The sequence below is a fragment of the Crocodylus porosus genome, unplaced genomic scaffold, assembly GCF_001723895.1.
Source record: "Crocodylus porosus isolate Cpor-Errol unplaced genomic scaffold, CroPor_comp1, whole genome shotgun sequence".
In the NCBI taxonomy this organism is placed as follows: domain Eukaryota; kingdom Metazoa; phylum Chordata; order Crocodylia; family Crocodylidae; genus Crocodylus; species Crocodylus porosus.
This window is the reverse complement of record NW_017728942.1, coordinates 5,483,079-5,497,386: the sequence shown is the minus strand read 5'-3', so window position 1 is coordinate 5,497,386 and position 14,308 is coordinate 5,483,079. Positions and strand designations below refer to the sequence as shown.

The following is a 14,308-nucleotide window of genomic DNA, read 5'->3' as shown; positions in this document are numbered from 1 at the left end:
GACTTACCAGCTGGAGGCAGCTCTCTATGCTGTATCAGAAATTGGACTGGTATCGGCCAATATGCCTCCTTAAAAACTGGACATTGTTATCAGCCCCAAAAACCTCAATAGGTACACCCCTAGTTCCAACCAAGCAAATAGGTAGGATAAGGAGGCAAAACCTGTGGCACACTAAACATTTCCTTATTGCATTTAAGGACTGGCGAACATTATTATTGCTTAAAACAAAAAAAAAACCCTAACTCCTTAGCATTACTAACTTATGCAGGAAAGAGTTTGCTACTGCAAGCCTTAAAGCACGTGTTAAATCACAAGTTAAAGTAGGTGAAGTTCTGCTGCCACTGGGTACAGCTCCCACTAGGTATCTGGAGGTGTGGTAGAAGGAAGCACAAATGACAGAATGAAAGGCTGGAGAAGAAGATAGGGAGCTAATATCTCTACCATTATATTCTCTATCCTTCTACCAAGGTACTGTAGGTTTTTTGGGTTCAAACACAGCATTGCAAATTGCCCAAATGTCTCTGTGTCTAAAGTGATTTAGAACATTAGGCACTAGCAGAAAATAAAGTTACATTTAAAAAAAAAATTGATTTCAGAAGCTCCAGTGTTTCTCTCAAGTATTACAAATTTCATTTTTACTTTACCTATTTTACAGATATGTATAAAATATGCACATATATAAAAAGATAGTAAGTGGGAGTTACTGCAGTACCTGTGTAGTAGTGATCTTGGCATCCTGTGGTTTATTTAAAACAGTTAAAATACTGTTGGTGAATTAAGGACGTTCAGCATGTAGCCACTCTCTGTGCAACTGTACTACCTAACTTGCAAAACAGCAGTTCAGGCTTCTCTTTCCACTGACAGGAAAGGGCTTCTTCTTTCAGGTACTTTTAAATCGTCTGGCACAAAGTCTTCCCTGTTCTTACTGTGGCATCTAAGGACCACATATTTCAATTACTATGCCCTGGGAGTTAGGAACTAGAGACATCCTGGGTATTTAATTTGTTTTGGTCACATAATTAATGCACAGGCTCAATTGTTCAGGTACCAGAGGAATACTACCTGACACTCAAATGAGACTTCCATTTAGTTTGTATCACCACTAGGGACAGAACCTGCTAATAGTGTTTTGTCAAGTTGGAGGTTAATGAAAATCCAGTTTAAAGCCTTGTTCAGGCAAACATTTAGACAAAGCGTACTTAAAATGGGAGTACTTACAAGACAAGTATAGGCCTTTGCAGAATCATGGCATAAACATTTAGTGCATTTGGCTGAAGAAAACCCCCTACAGTTTAACAAAGGACCTTTAAACCAGCATTATCATCCAGAAGCCAGTAAGAACCCCATCATGCTCTAAAAGCTTGCACACACTGGCTCTCGTAGTAAAAGTGTGTGTGGACCAAGATTCTGCCTTGCTTCACTCACCCTTAATACAAAAAAGGAGCAAAACGACACTTTTAGTTGCAATTCTATTGAGAAAGCAAGTCAATCAACTGAAGTCAAGTGAACCAATGACCTACACTAGTGCGTGGGGCAGAATGACCCAGCCCAGGTCCAAGGTGGGTGGGCAATAGGACCTGATTGTCTCCCCCTTCTTCTGCAAAAATTAAGCCCTCCCACTGCCAAAGTACCCTGGCTCTACAGGGTGAATAGCTGCAGGTTTCTGACCCCTGACCTATACCAAAAGCCTCCATTTTATTTTCAACATTTACATCCAAGGACCTAAAAGAGCTTAACAAATATCAATGGACTGATCAACACAATACCTTTGTGATACAGTACTGTACTAGTGCTCAGGAATAGAAGTAGAAACTGAATGTAAGCACACCTGATAAAAGAGCAGTTTGGATATAAGCACTGCTACAAAACCAAAATTTTCTAACTGTGAATCACCTCATACAAGTACACCCTCTTCCAACATATACACTCCTATTTCCCCATCACAATAACAAGGTGTCCAAAGCCAGATAAGTCACTATGTTTTTTTACTTCAAAGTTTGAAATTCTAAAAAGTCTTGCAATTAGTGCAAAAAGATCATTGCCAGCTACCTTTACTAGACTTAGAGGCCAACAGAGAAGTCTCGCATCTTGTCAAAAATATCTTTGTCAACTTCCATTTAGTCAGCAATGTGATCGGGACTTGCTATAAATGCCAAAAAAGCAAATTCATGAGATCTCTGAACATGGCATAATCAAACTTTCGGCACTCAGCTGTATTTCCAATAAAAAAGCATACTTGTGGTATAAAAACATCGTATTATGTGCAGTAGCACTGGAAAATAAACTGTGTGTGGGTGCAGCAGGATGCTGCTGCTTATTAGAATCACCAGATTGTAGCAAAGTACTCTGCATGACCCAGTTCTAATAAGCAGCAGACACATTGTATGAGTACAAGACATGTATTTAATTGCTAGAAACAATCTAACTAAATTGCACTGCTTATAGATAACATATAGCCTGCTTTTTTTTTCTTTTTTGGGGGGGGGGTTGACAAAAAGGTGGCAAGATCAACCTCTGAAAAAAGCACCCAGACTTTATTCCCAAGAGGTGGTACTTATACCCAGCTTCTATTACACTAATATTTATTAGAATTTGAAATCATCATCAAGGTATACGGGTATTTCTTTAGCCTTCAGAAATTCTTCCAAACACTGGATTCAAAACAAGGAATTCTTTGTTCCACTATAATAACTAAGGTAAACAAAAAACTTTGGAAGGGGAATATAAAACTTTAAGGCTCAACACAAGCTAGCTCTTCTTGATTAGGAGACATTTATCAGGAGACCTTTATGGGGAACAAATAATGCCCACTGGTGTCCCACAAAGCTTCTTGAGCCCTTCTCATATAGTGAGTGGTCTTTGAAGAGTATTTGGACTAGATGGGACATGGGTATTATACAGTAGGACCGTTGCTTTGTGTCCATTATAAGATGTCTCATGGAATTAAATGTCATTTTGTAAACATCTGTATTTCCCCAGTGTCATCATAATTACTTGTTACAACAAAATAACAATTCCTCCCCCCCCCCGCCCAAATGATATTTACTTACTGGAGGGTAATCAAAGTCTATCTGGTTAGCTAAATTTAAGATGTAGTCGATTCGAAACTGGTTCTCTGGATTGGCTAGTTCAACTGGAGGTGCCAAATTCCCCATTGCTGTCACTATTGTCTACAAAGAGAAGAATACATATATTGGAGAGTTAGGGTTTAAAAACATAGGTTTTGAGTTGCTACAAACAATGGCTTACAGACTTACCTCTATAGCTTCTTTAATATTGTTTTTAATATCCTGAATTTTCATTTTCTTCTCCCTGTAACCAAGAAAACATATGTTAAATTTATGAGCCATAAAGACACTGAAGTCTATCAAATGGAATGCAAAAGTAAGAATGTTTCATCAAAATTAAATATTACTCAAACAAATAACATAGCTACCCTACCACTACTCAGTCATTGGATATGTTTGTCATTAGGCCAGATCAAATATATTACCTGGTAAGAGAAAATGGAAATTTTTTTCCATTTCAAATGTATGTACTTAAACATATAAACTTACTGTAATCTTTGATGGTGAGGAAATTGTATTAGTGCCCTAGCAGACATTCTGTAGATAAAGCAGGTTTGGTTATATTTGAGTGTACAGGCTAGAAATACCTGGAGGCTATTTGGAACAGCACAAAGCAGGAAACGAAGAGATAAAATGGACAAGGTACCAGAAGTAGAAACAAGTCAGAAGAAAGCAAAGCACATAAAAAGTACACAAAAGATTTGAGAGTGAAAACAGTCAGAGAAGAAAAAATCTGGAACAGAGAGCTTAGACCAGAAGGAGATATGTACATTTAACATCACAGACATGCCAAGTAAAATGGGATTAAGAGGACTAATCCAATGTATAGCATTTTTAACAAAATACAAGCAGATTATTCTACAAGAGACTACAATACTCTGAATATGATATGCGGTGATACTTTTATTTGGGACTGTCTGCACTGGATCTGAAAGAAGCTATTGTCACTCAGCAGGCTAAATAAAGCTATGGCATCAGTGATTTTACTCCACTGAATTCACCAGGATTATAATTGGTTATAATGGCTGTTTACAGATGTTAAAAAAAATCCAAAAAGCATGCTTTACTGGAAGCAGCAGTACATTTGACCTGGGTCTGCAGCATCTATATAGATCAGGCACTTCTGCAGGGCTTTCTGGCACACTCTTATCTAAAGCTGACTCAAATCAGCTATTATGTAAAAGTGCCCAAAAAACCCACTAAAGCACCCGATCTATACAGACGTTGGGTGAGCCGGGTCCAACAAATGCAATGCTTCTTCTGGACATGCACTGGACTCAGCGTGGGGACTCACCAAGTCTAAAGCAAAGCACCATTTGGGGGTTTTTTTGTTTTGTTTTGTGGGGTTTTTTTTTAAACTTCCGTAAGCAGTCAATGGCCATGTCCACACAAGTGTGGATGTTTGTTTCCCTGGGGACATGAAGCAGCAGCACACCTTGTACTAGTTGTCCCCAAGGAATGCCTATGCCATGCAGGTTGCCCCAGACAGGATAGGGAAGGCTGGGGCCAGCACTGAGCTGGTCCAAGACACCTTACCGGGGGTGCAGGGGACCTCCTGGTTGGCAGCCAGTGTTGGTTTTGCCGTCGTGGTTTTGAGCAGAGCGTTGTCCCCACATGTACCAACCTTTTTCCTTTTTTTTTTTTTTTTGGTGGGTATTTTTTGACCCTGGGAGATCCTAGCATCAAAAAAAACCCTCACGCTGCTACCCTGGAGTGTGGAGAACAGCTGAATGTGCAGTACACAGTCACAGAAGTACCTGCAGTGCCACATTTTGCACAGCTGTGCTTGTCTGCACGCGGCCAATGTGTCCAATTTAAACCTATGGTCTTTACCAAAATTTTTTGAACAGTAATTATATTATTATTTGCAACATATGTGCAAATTTTGTCAAACGAGAGGCATAATTGAGAGGCTTCTTGTGTTAGCATGAATCTTATTGCCTTAGAGTTTACTATTAGCTTAGGCTTTTTTTTTTAAAAACAAGTCTACAATATAATGTTGATTGTGCAATACTGAAGATGAAAAACTGTATTAAAGTATTATTAATTTCTTGATGCATATTAATTTGCTATTTTAATCAAATCTGCTGTAAACCAACTCATGTCAGTTATCCACATAACTCCTGAAAAAAAAATAAACCAAAAAAACCGCTAAAAATTGCTAAGGTAGCCTTTTTACACTATGTAAAATTAAGCATCACAGAACACTTCATTGTCTGGGTAATTATTTATATTTTGTGGAGCTAATGAAGCATTGTTCTGTTCCAAGTGCTTCTTATTGTTTTCACTTCTCTATAATTAATCACAAGTCGCAAACAAAACGAAACTGAAAGTATAATCAGCAATCAGGAATACAGAAGAACAGCCGAGGGGGGGGGGGGGCCACACAACTTCAACAAGACAGGCAAAGATTACTGGGCATGACTGGAGAAATGTGAAATAAAAGATTAAGAAACACTTCAGGAGAAGACAAAGTCCTTGAAAACATGAACACTGTACTAGCTGCTTCCACGTTGCATTTTCTGAGTGCATACAGGTCTGGAGGTAATTTTTCTAAAGCTGCTAAGATTTGACGGTAGCGTAACAAATACATTTATCTACTGAAAGAGAACAACAGCATGAACATGCTTTGTACCAAGGCTCTAGCAGAGCTGGATGCAGGCAGGCTAGTGACATTCTAACATCAAACAGATGGTAATTCTTTGTTTTGTTGCGTTTGTACTTACAGACCCTCTTACTCCGATTCCACTATATTTAACAGACTACCAGTTTTTCGCTCTGGGGATTTGGCACTGTTGATGGGAACAGGGCAACAAGCCAGAAGAGGCCAAAAGTACTGAACTAAGGAAAATAAATAAGACAGAGAAAAAGGGGAGATCAACAGTCCTCTCCATCCTCAATGCCTTCCCATCTTCCCTCTTTCATTTTTTTAGCCCCTGAGACTAGACTCCTTCCTCCAAAATACACACTAAGAACACTGGCATTTTAAAGTATTTACAGGTGGGGAGGAAGATATTATGTGGTTGCTGCAACTGCAGTTGCATTAACCACAGTGACTTCCCATTTCTAAATTTGTCCTTGTAAAGAATAGGGTAAGCAATGCAGTGAACATGCCTGGATAAAAAGAGAAGGAAGGAAGCATACAGGAACTGGTTTAAAATTGAGTATTTACTCTGGATTGATTTTGCCCCCTTTCTTCAAAGACCAAAACCTGCAAAACTGCACCTTGTACAATCTCAAAGAGCTCAAATAGATTGTGTATGTACTAAAGGTTAAGATGCTTTGTAGAACTGGTACAAACAAAGTAAGAACAGACTAGAAGGCTTTCTGCTGTTTTTAGAGCCAACTAGATTTATGTTTCTCCCCAAACAGGTTTTTTAAGATATCTTGAGAAAGATAGATATTACCTAAATTTACTTTTGGAACAATACATTTTGTACAATAAAGATACATACGATATTACATTCTAATTTTTAGTCAATGTCTTATCTATGCCTGTTAATAGCTTCTCAAGCTATGAGTAGAAAAATAAAAAGTGATAATGGGTTTCACAATGGTGCGAAACTCCCACAATTCACAAATTGATAGATATTCATCGCCATCTTTATGGCCAGAATACTTTGTGTCCCTAGTTCTGGTTTTGTTGCTATGGCCCTGTGGCACAGCCTGTAAACAAAGAATCTTATTACAAAGCAATGAATGTACCGTCTCATTTTGCATTTTGTAATGTTTAGTACGTGCACATTTTCCATGACAATGAGGTGCTTCACTTCGGAAACTCAAAATGTTCACCAACCCTTTATCCAACTACTTACATGCAGTACAACTGATTTAAAAAGGCATGACTTAACAACAGCTTTTATTCAGAGATTTTCAAAAACTGCAGTAAATCCATCACTTCAATAAACACTATTTTCAGAAATTATACAAATATTTTGGCCTACTGAGTTCTGAAAACATGGAGCCTACCACCCATTTGCTGCTGTCAGAATTATTTCTATATGACTACCGCTGGGTTAAAAATATTTTAAGTAGATTTTCTTTGTCTTAATAGGTGGACGTGGCAGATTTCAAATTACGAATCAGGTGAATCATTTTACATCACCCATTACTTTATCTGTTTATTTGATACATTGGCTTTAAAATGGAAAGTGGATTAGTTTACTTCAGTTCTGGTTCTTCCATGTAGTTTTTTCCCCCCAGTGTGCTAACACAGGAAAACAAATTTACCTCTTGCCCCCACAAAATCTTTGATTGCGATGGACTGGAACAGCCATAGCAGTATGGCAGTATTTGTGTTAAATGGGTGACAGTTCATTCAGCATGCTTGTTCTGCAGCTCAGGGAACACCAAGACAATGCATGGGTCAAGAGCACTCTTTCTAACTTAATTTGTAACATAGTTTGATTTAGCCCAAGCAAAATATTAAATTTTGTTGTAGTTGAAGATTGTAAAAATAGTTATCATGTTTTAGCTATTTTAAAGGGCCAAAAGCAAGACTGACCTATTTAGCAGAAGAAGGCTACTGAAACCTATTCACTGCAACCTTTTATTTTAAAAGAAATCAAAACACCAAAGGTCAAAAGAATCAAAATCCCAATTCAGAAAGTCATCCCTATTTGGTAAATCACTTAAATCACCTGTTTAAGTGACTTTCATGAAAAATCATTAGGGCATGGATTCTAAAAGAGTAAGGCAACCTTTTTGTCTAGATTTTATAATGCTTTATCAAATTCTACATAAATCAGCAGCCTACCAAGCAGACTGCTTTTTGTAAGACTGTTTAATTTTAACTTTCCTTTCATCCTAGATTCCAGAGACAAAGTGAATAGCGATGTTACAGCAGGAATGCAGAATTTTGAAAAAAGAAAAACATTTCCACATTAATACTCCAAGAAACTCACTCAGAAAAAACACGAGTAAAGTAGTCCATTTTTCATGAACCACTGCACTTGTTGCTGGGAGAATAAAAAAGAAATCAGATGGTGGTGCCAAAGACTAAATAAAATGTTATGGTGATTATTAAAAACAAAGTCACATTAATGAAATGTGCAATGCCACTGCTCTAACTGGTTCTAATAATTGACAGAGCAGAGGTATTAGTTTCAACTCCTATTTAATCACATGCTTAGCTGGAAATGATGACACGGTTAAGAAATCATGTACTTTATCACAGATATCTTAGAAATACCCAGACAACTACTAAGGAATGTGTACAATTGTAAATATATCAATACTAATAATAGTACAATAACTTATTTAAAAATTGCACATGTATTTCATTTTTCAAACTTTTTATGAAAGAAAAATGACAAACAAGTGGGTTTCCTCTGAATTCTATAGTAAACCTGCAATTAACTACAAAAGAAAAAAAAAAAAAATCACAATTTTTTCTGAAAGTCAATTCAAACAACAAAAATTTTTAGTTGTTTTTCCTAAGACAGTAACAAAAATATGCACTGTCACATGCCACTGCCATTGTAACATGCACAAAATATCAAGGTTATTCAAAAAATGAAAGACAAGCACTTTCACAGTAAAATGGGAACTACATAGCAAACTCTGTAGCCTGATTATAAAATGCTTTTTATGGACCAATCACTGGAAGGATAATAAAAGTACTGTAAAGATGCAATTGCAATGCTGCAGGTGTATATATGGGAGTCAGGGTAAGGAGGCTTTGATCAGAAAGAGCATGTCACATCAAGAGCATGTCACAGAAAAAACTTTCAATAAGGATGAATTATGATTGCCAATTCATCCAGGCACAACGAACACCTAAAGCAGAAGGCTTTCCCCTGGAAAATGAATATACTCATCTCTTCTAATGAGAAAACAGTACACTTAAAATTCTTTAGCACATTACTTAAATAAACAATGTTTACATTCAAGGATGCGTGCATTTAGTTTGAGCCGATTTCCAACTTTAATCCATTTTAAAAGACAAAAGTGAACAATGTCTGTGAAATAGCGGCTTGTACTTTAGTAGCATTCATTCCCATATTATCTAACCATCACCCATCCTGCCCTGAATCCTGGTAAGTGCATAAATCAGGGGCAGGCAATTATTTTGGGCAGAGGGCCGCTTACTGAGTTTTGGCAACCCATCAAGGGCCGCATGATCAGCAGCCAGGGGCAGATAAATATTCATTTTCTAGAAGTTTTAGGGGCCCTGCGGGCCGGATAGAATGGCCTGGCAGGTCACATCCAGCCCCCAGGCTGCATTTTGCCCATTCCTGGCATAAAGACATAGGGCACAGGTTGGTTGCCCGAGGGCAGGAACTCCTCCTTGTGATCAGTAACTTCAGATCATGTAACAATTTCCATATCCAAAATTAACACACTCATTATTAATTATGCCAGAAGACTGCCAATTTACTGTAGCTGTCAGAATGCACTACATATACCAAATGTTTATATCACTGTTACAGACCATAAAGAGCAATATAGATTTAAAGTGAATAATGGCAAATGCTGACAACTGGAGGAATATTTATTTTAATATAGTATATTAATTGCCTTTGGCTTCCTCTGAGAGTTGTTAACAACCTGGCTTTTGCCACTTTTAATGGGCAAAGTCTTAGGAATTATTGCATAAATAGCTCAACTTCTGAAGCTGTTTCAAAATCAGCTCTCTATCTTAAATTTGCTGGAAGAAGAAAAGAAAAAGACATCCAATTATATCTGATAATTCTACAAAACATCAGCATTTCTAGTTAGGTTGATTAGTTGCCAAAGAAGTATACATAAGTCAGCATAAAAATACCAAGAAAAAGTAACTTCCCTTCCCTCTGTATCCCAACTGTACTGAACTAAGTATCAATTTGCTATCACATAATACAAATAAAAGTAAATGGCAGATGCCAGGGTTTCTCTCTCTCTCTCATTTTAAATGAAAGGACCTCACAGTCTGGGATGCTTTGCAAACAAATTCACAGTAATAAATATACTTTCAGATACAATATAATGTGCTCATGTATTTCAAAGGTCTTAACATAACTGTGCATTAAGACTTCTTTAGTCTTCCCAACAAAAGTTAGAGTAATTTTCATTTTTGCTTTCTGAATCCGTCTAATAAATGCTGAACGTGTACAACCCAGATGTACAGAACTAGGACTACAAGCAGTGAAACCCACAACATTAAGATCTTACAGTCATCAATAAACATTAAACTGGGATCCAAACTTACACCAATTTCCTAAGTTACTTTGTAAATCAGCAGTAAATGAAATCAGTGCTGCAGCCTGGGTTTACTGTTAGAGACATTATCATAATGTGATAAAGTGACTCTAACACTTCCTTCTATAAGACATCACAGAAAAGTTAGTGAATCTGTTTGTTTTATACTGAGTTTGAGGAAAGAAGGAATTATTTGATCATCTAGTACTGAGCTTCTGTGTACTGCAGGCTTTTCATACCAATACCTCTTATCTGAGCCAGGATGGAATACAAATCAACCATTAAAAAAACCCCCCAAAATGGATTCTTTTTTAATTTAATTCCAATTTTTTGTTAAGATGGTTTTAACCCCCCCCCCCCAGTTTTAATTTAAGATATATTAAAGCTCAAATATATCACCATGGAATAGGGACTATAACTTCTAATTATATACTATTTAAGACAATATATGAATATACCCTTTTTAGAAAAGTTTTATAAATAGGTCACAACAGACCATGGACTATATTAGGGGCCAATCTTGTGGGGTTCCCAGAGGCTCCTCTATAGATTAGGAAAGATTAAAGAAAACCACTCTACCCAATGGGACTCAGTGATCAGTCTAGAAGATCTCATTAAGCATCTCTGTGGTGCTTAGTTTCAGTTCTCAAACTGCGGATTTGCGTCTCCAGAGATAACAGCCTTGTTAACAGCAGTGTATGGAGAGGAGAAAACAGACCCGATTACCCCATCAGCTCTCTTGTCTCTCTGCAAGTTTGTGTACAGAGTCAAGCCCTTACCTCTCTCAAAAAGTGCAAAGTTTCAAGAAGTTAAATGAATAAAGGATATCAAACAACAAGAATGATTAAATCGAGGCTTCCTGACCCATGAATTTAAATCACAATTTCAACTGATTTGATTTAAATCAAATCCACCATGACCCGAGTCCTATACATTTTATTTAAAAGCATTTCAATAGCCTGTGGACTAAACTGTTGTGTACCACAAGTATGTCTGGAGACTAAATTGTTTTGAATTGCGAGTCCAGAGCATGAGAAACTGAATTGCAATGCATATGGATCCTGCACGGGAACAGATTAGGGGAAATATGTCCAAACAGTCCCAGCCACTAACCCGCACCCACGCAGCACAGAAGGCAATACATGGCCTGCACTACCTTCACCTGAGGGAATGAATTCCCTTCCAATTCTCAACCATAACCAGTCTGACCTCGAGACAAGACACCCAAATGCACAAGAAAATTTCCTGTGCCACCTAAAGGTTCAGGGCACCCCAGTGGGTGTCCTGTCTTCAGAGGTGGCCACATTCAGAGAAATGCAAACCCAAAAAAACCCTGGAATGTATGTAACTAATTGTGCACTGGGGGAAAAAAATCCTTTCTACCTCTGAATGTGACCTGAAATATGAGACCCTGCTTAAAGTAGCTGCCTTAATGCACAGGTTCAGCTGTTGAGGCAAATGTACGGGCAGAGGTAACACAAAGAGAAAGGGGATGTCTAAAGGAAAGAGGGGGGAAATGTAAAAATAAAAATCACAGTACAATCGTAGATATGCAATGAGGAAGGGAAGTGTTAGACTAGAATGATATAATATTACTGAAAATCAAATGGGGAGAAAGGAAAAGAAAGGTAGGAAATGGGACAAGAAGGGACCTGGATCATTATTCCAGTCCTATGCCACACACTCACCAAGTTCCCCCTTGCAATCCGTTAGTTTTCTTGCCCCCTGTTGCAAGACCATCTCAGAGCCCTTCTTGAATGCTTACAAACTAAATTTCACATGTAAACTGATTCAGGGACAGTTTATAACCATTTTTCTTATGACGATACTGCCCTTTAGCTTAAACTAATCTCCCTCCAGGGGTATAGTGTCTCTATGCCCTCTTTTTAAAAGCCTAAACAAAGTTCCCCTCTTCCACAAAAACTCCCTTCCACCAAACATTGTTTGTACTTTCAGGATTTTGCTTTTACTTTTTCCCTTAGAGATTTTGAATACCAACTACCCGCTCTGTCAGGCTAACGAGTTCTGACCTGTTCTTTTGTTGACCCATAACACTAAAAATCGGAACCAGCGCTAGCCAGATTGCTCCCTTTCCCTGTTCATTCTACTCAATTATAAATAATGTCTATTTGACAAAAGAGGCTTGAATAGCTCGAGTCAAAATATACTTAATGTAATACATGGCTAAAATAAAATCTCACTACACTGATTTTCAAATGGATCCAGCTTCCAGAGTCCTGGCATACCACTAGCTAAACTTTCCCAAAAAGTATAATCAGCTTCACCCATATATAATATAAAATTTGTTAGGCTTCCAAGAGTTGCCTTTTGATTATTTTGTTGGATAAAATGCCATTAAGCTGCTTTGCTCCTGCTGGGCTCTTTACACACAAACTGAGAACTTATCTTCTTTCACTGATTAACACAGTGTACACACACAACACACACACACACAGTCTGCAGACAGCCACTACCCATTTTCAAGACTATAAGGGTTCACTTTAAGACTAGCAACTAATGTGGTGAGCCACTGACCAAATAAAATACAGCTCCTACAATCAATGGAAGTAACTGTCAGGGAAGCAAGTGTTAAAAAACAGAAATATGGAAAACCAAGCATAGAGGATGAAAACCTTATTTGCATCTGCCTTTCTTTCCATCCAGTGAACAGCTCCATAGTAAGATGATTATACAACTGCCAAGAAAACTACACCCTACCTACACACACTGGGGCCCCGGTTTTCAGGTTCCTCTTAGCTGTGCTCAGTGGAGACTCTCCAGGGGAGAGGTCAGAAAGCGAACTGTGAACCACTTGGCAGCTATAGGATTCTAGGACTTGCTGGGGACTAATTTGGCTGCTGCTGGAAGTTCACGAAGCCTCAAAGCCAATCAAACTTAAATCCCAGATGTCTGTGTTCAGACAGTAGAGCCAGAGTACAGTGACTTTATGACCATATCATACATGTAGTGGTGTGTGATATAGTTATGACGTTCTGGTACTAACTCCCTTAGTCTTAATGTTGACCCCCCTTAATCTAAGAAAATTCCTTCCTAAACCAATTTAACTAGTTCCACAGCCCCTTCGTGCCTATAAAGGGCCCAAAGAAGCACGAGCAGAGCCAGAAATCAGGTCCATTTTTCTGTGTATGCCATCCCTTTACCTCAACTAATTAACTAGCAAGTTTAAGACAGTGTTTCCCAACCAGTATGCTGCAGCACAAAAGTGTGCCATCAGATGTGAACAGGTGTGCCGCAGAATTTTGCCATGGCATTGAGCTACAATAGGTTATGAGGATAGGGAACGTCTTAACAGGTATGCCACAGAAAAAAATTATTAATGTAAGTGTGCCTTGGGCTAGAAGAGGTTGGGAAACATTGGTTTAAAGATATGAATGTTAACTAAACATTCACAAATAACCTTTTACCCCCATACAGTACAGTACCGTCCAACCTTCCAGCCCTGTACACCCCTGGATCTGGCCACACACTGTGCCATCTGGTGCACAGGGCCACGTTATTTAGCCAACCGGACTCCTCACGGGTCTGGAAATTTTGGACCAGGGAAGTGGCAATTAATGTTCCCACTACTTACTCTCCCAGCTGCCAAATTCTGGACCCCTGGGGAACTGTGTAGGCTGGATAACATGGCGCTATGGAGCAAATCTGACCCATAAGGAGTAAAGTGCCCCTGATATAGTGCATTCAACATATTGGACAAGGGCCCAGTAATTCATGCTTTACAATTCAGAAGAGGGCAAACTGTTCTCCAGCTCTTACAGTTTATCTACACAAGTATGTTACATCAGATTAGTCTGCTCCCTTTAAATACAGAGAATTAACAGTATCAGACAGAAGTGCAACCACTTTATTTGATTAGACAGACTTCAGGTACTTTCCCTGTTAATCCTGTTCAGACACTTCTGCACTCACTGGAGTTAACTGGGAAGCATTCCAAGCAGAAATTCCACAATTGCAACCCAGGGAATTATGTGCAGAAAAACTAAAAAAAATATGCAAACATTCTTTTATTTCCTTTTTTTTTTTTTTTACAAAGGAAACTA

At 38.3% G+C, this 14,308-nt stretch overlaps 1 protein-coding gene across 1 annotated transcript in view; it reads right to left on the bottom strand.

Annotated features, from left to right (window-relative positions):
- Nucleotides 1-14,308, bottom strand: part of GNAS (GNAS complex locus) — a 136,236-nt gene that overhangs the window by 79,412 nt on the left and 42,516 nt on the right. Inside the window, exons 4-5 of the mRNA XM_019548197.1 lie at nucleotides 3,258-3,312; nucleotides 3,051-3,170 (exon numbers count right to left, since the gene is read on the bottom strand). Coding sequence (XP_019403742.1) covers nucleotides 3,051-3,170; nucleotides 3,258-3,312 — 175 coding nt within the window. The remainder of the gene's footprint in view (nucleotides 1-3,050; nucleotides 3,171-3,257; nucleotides 3,313-14,308) is intronic.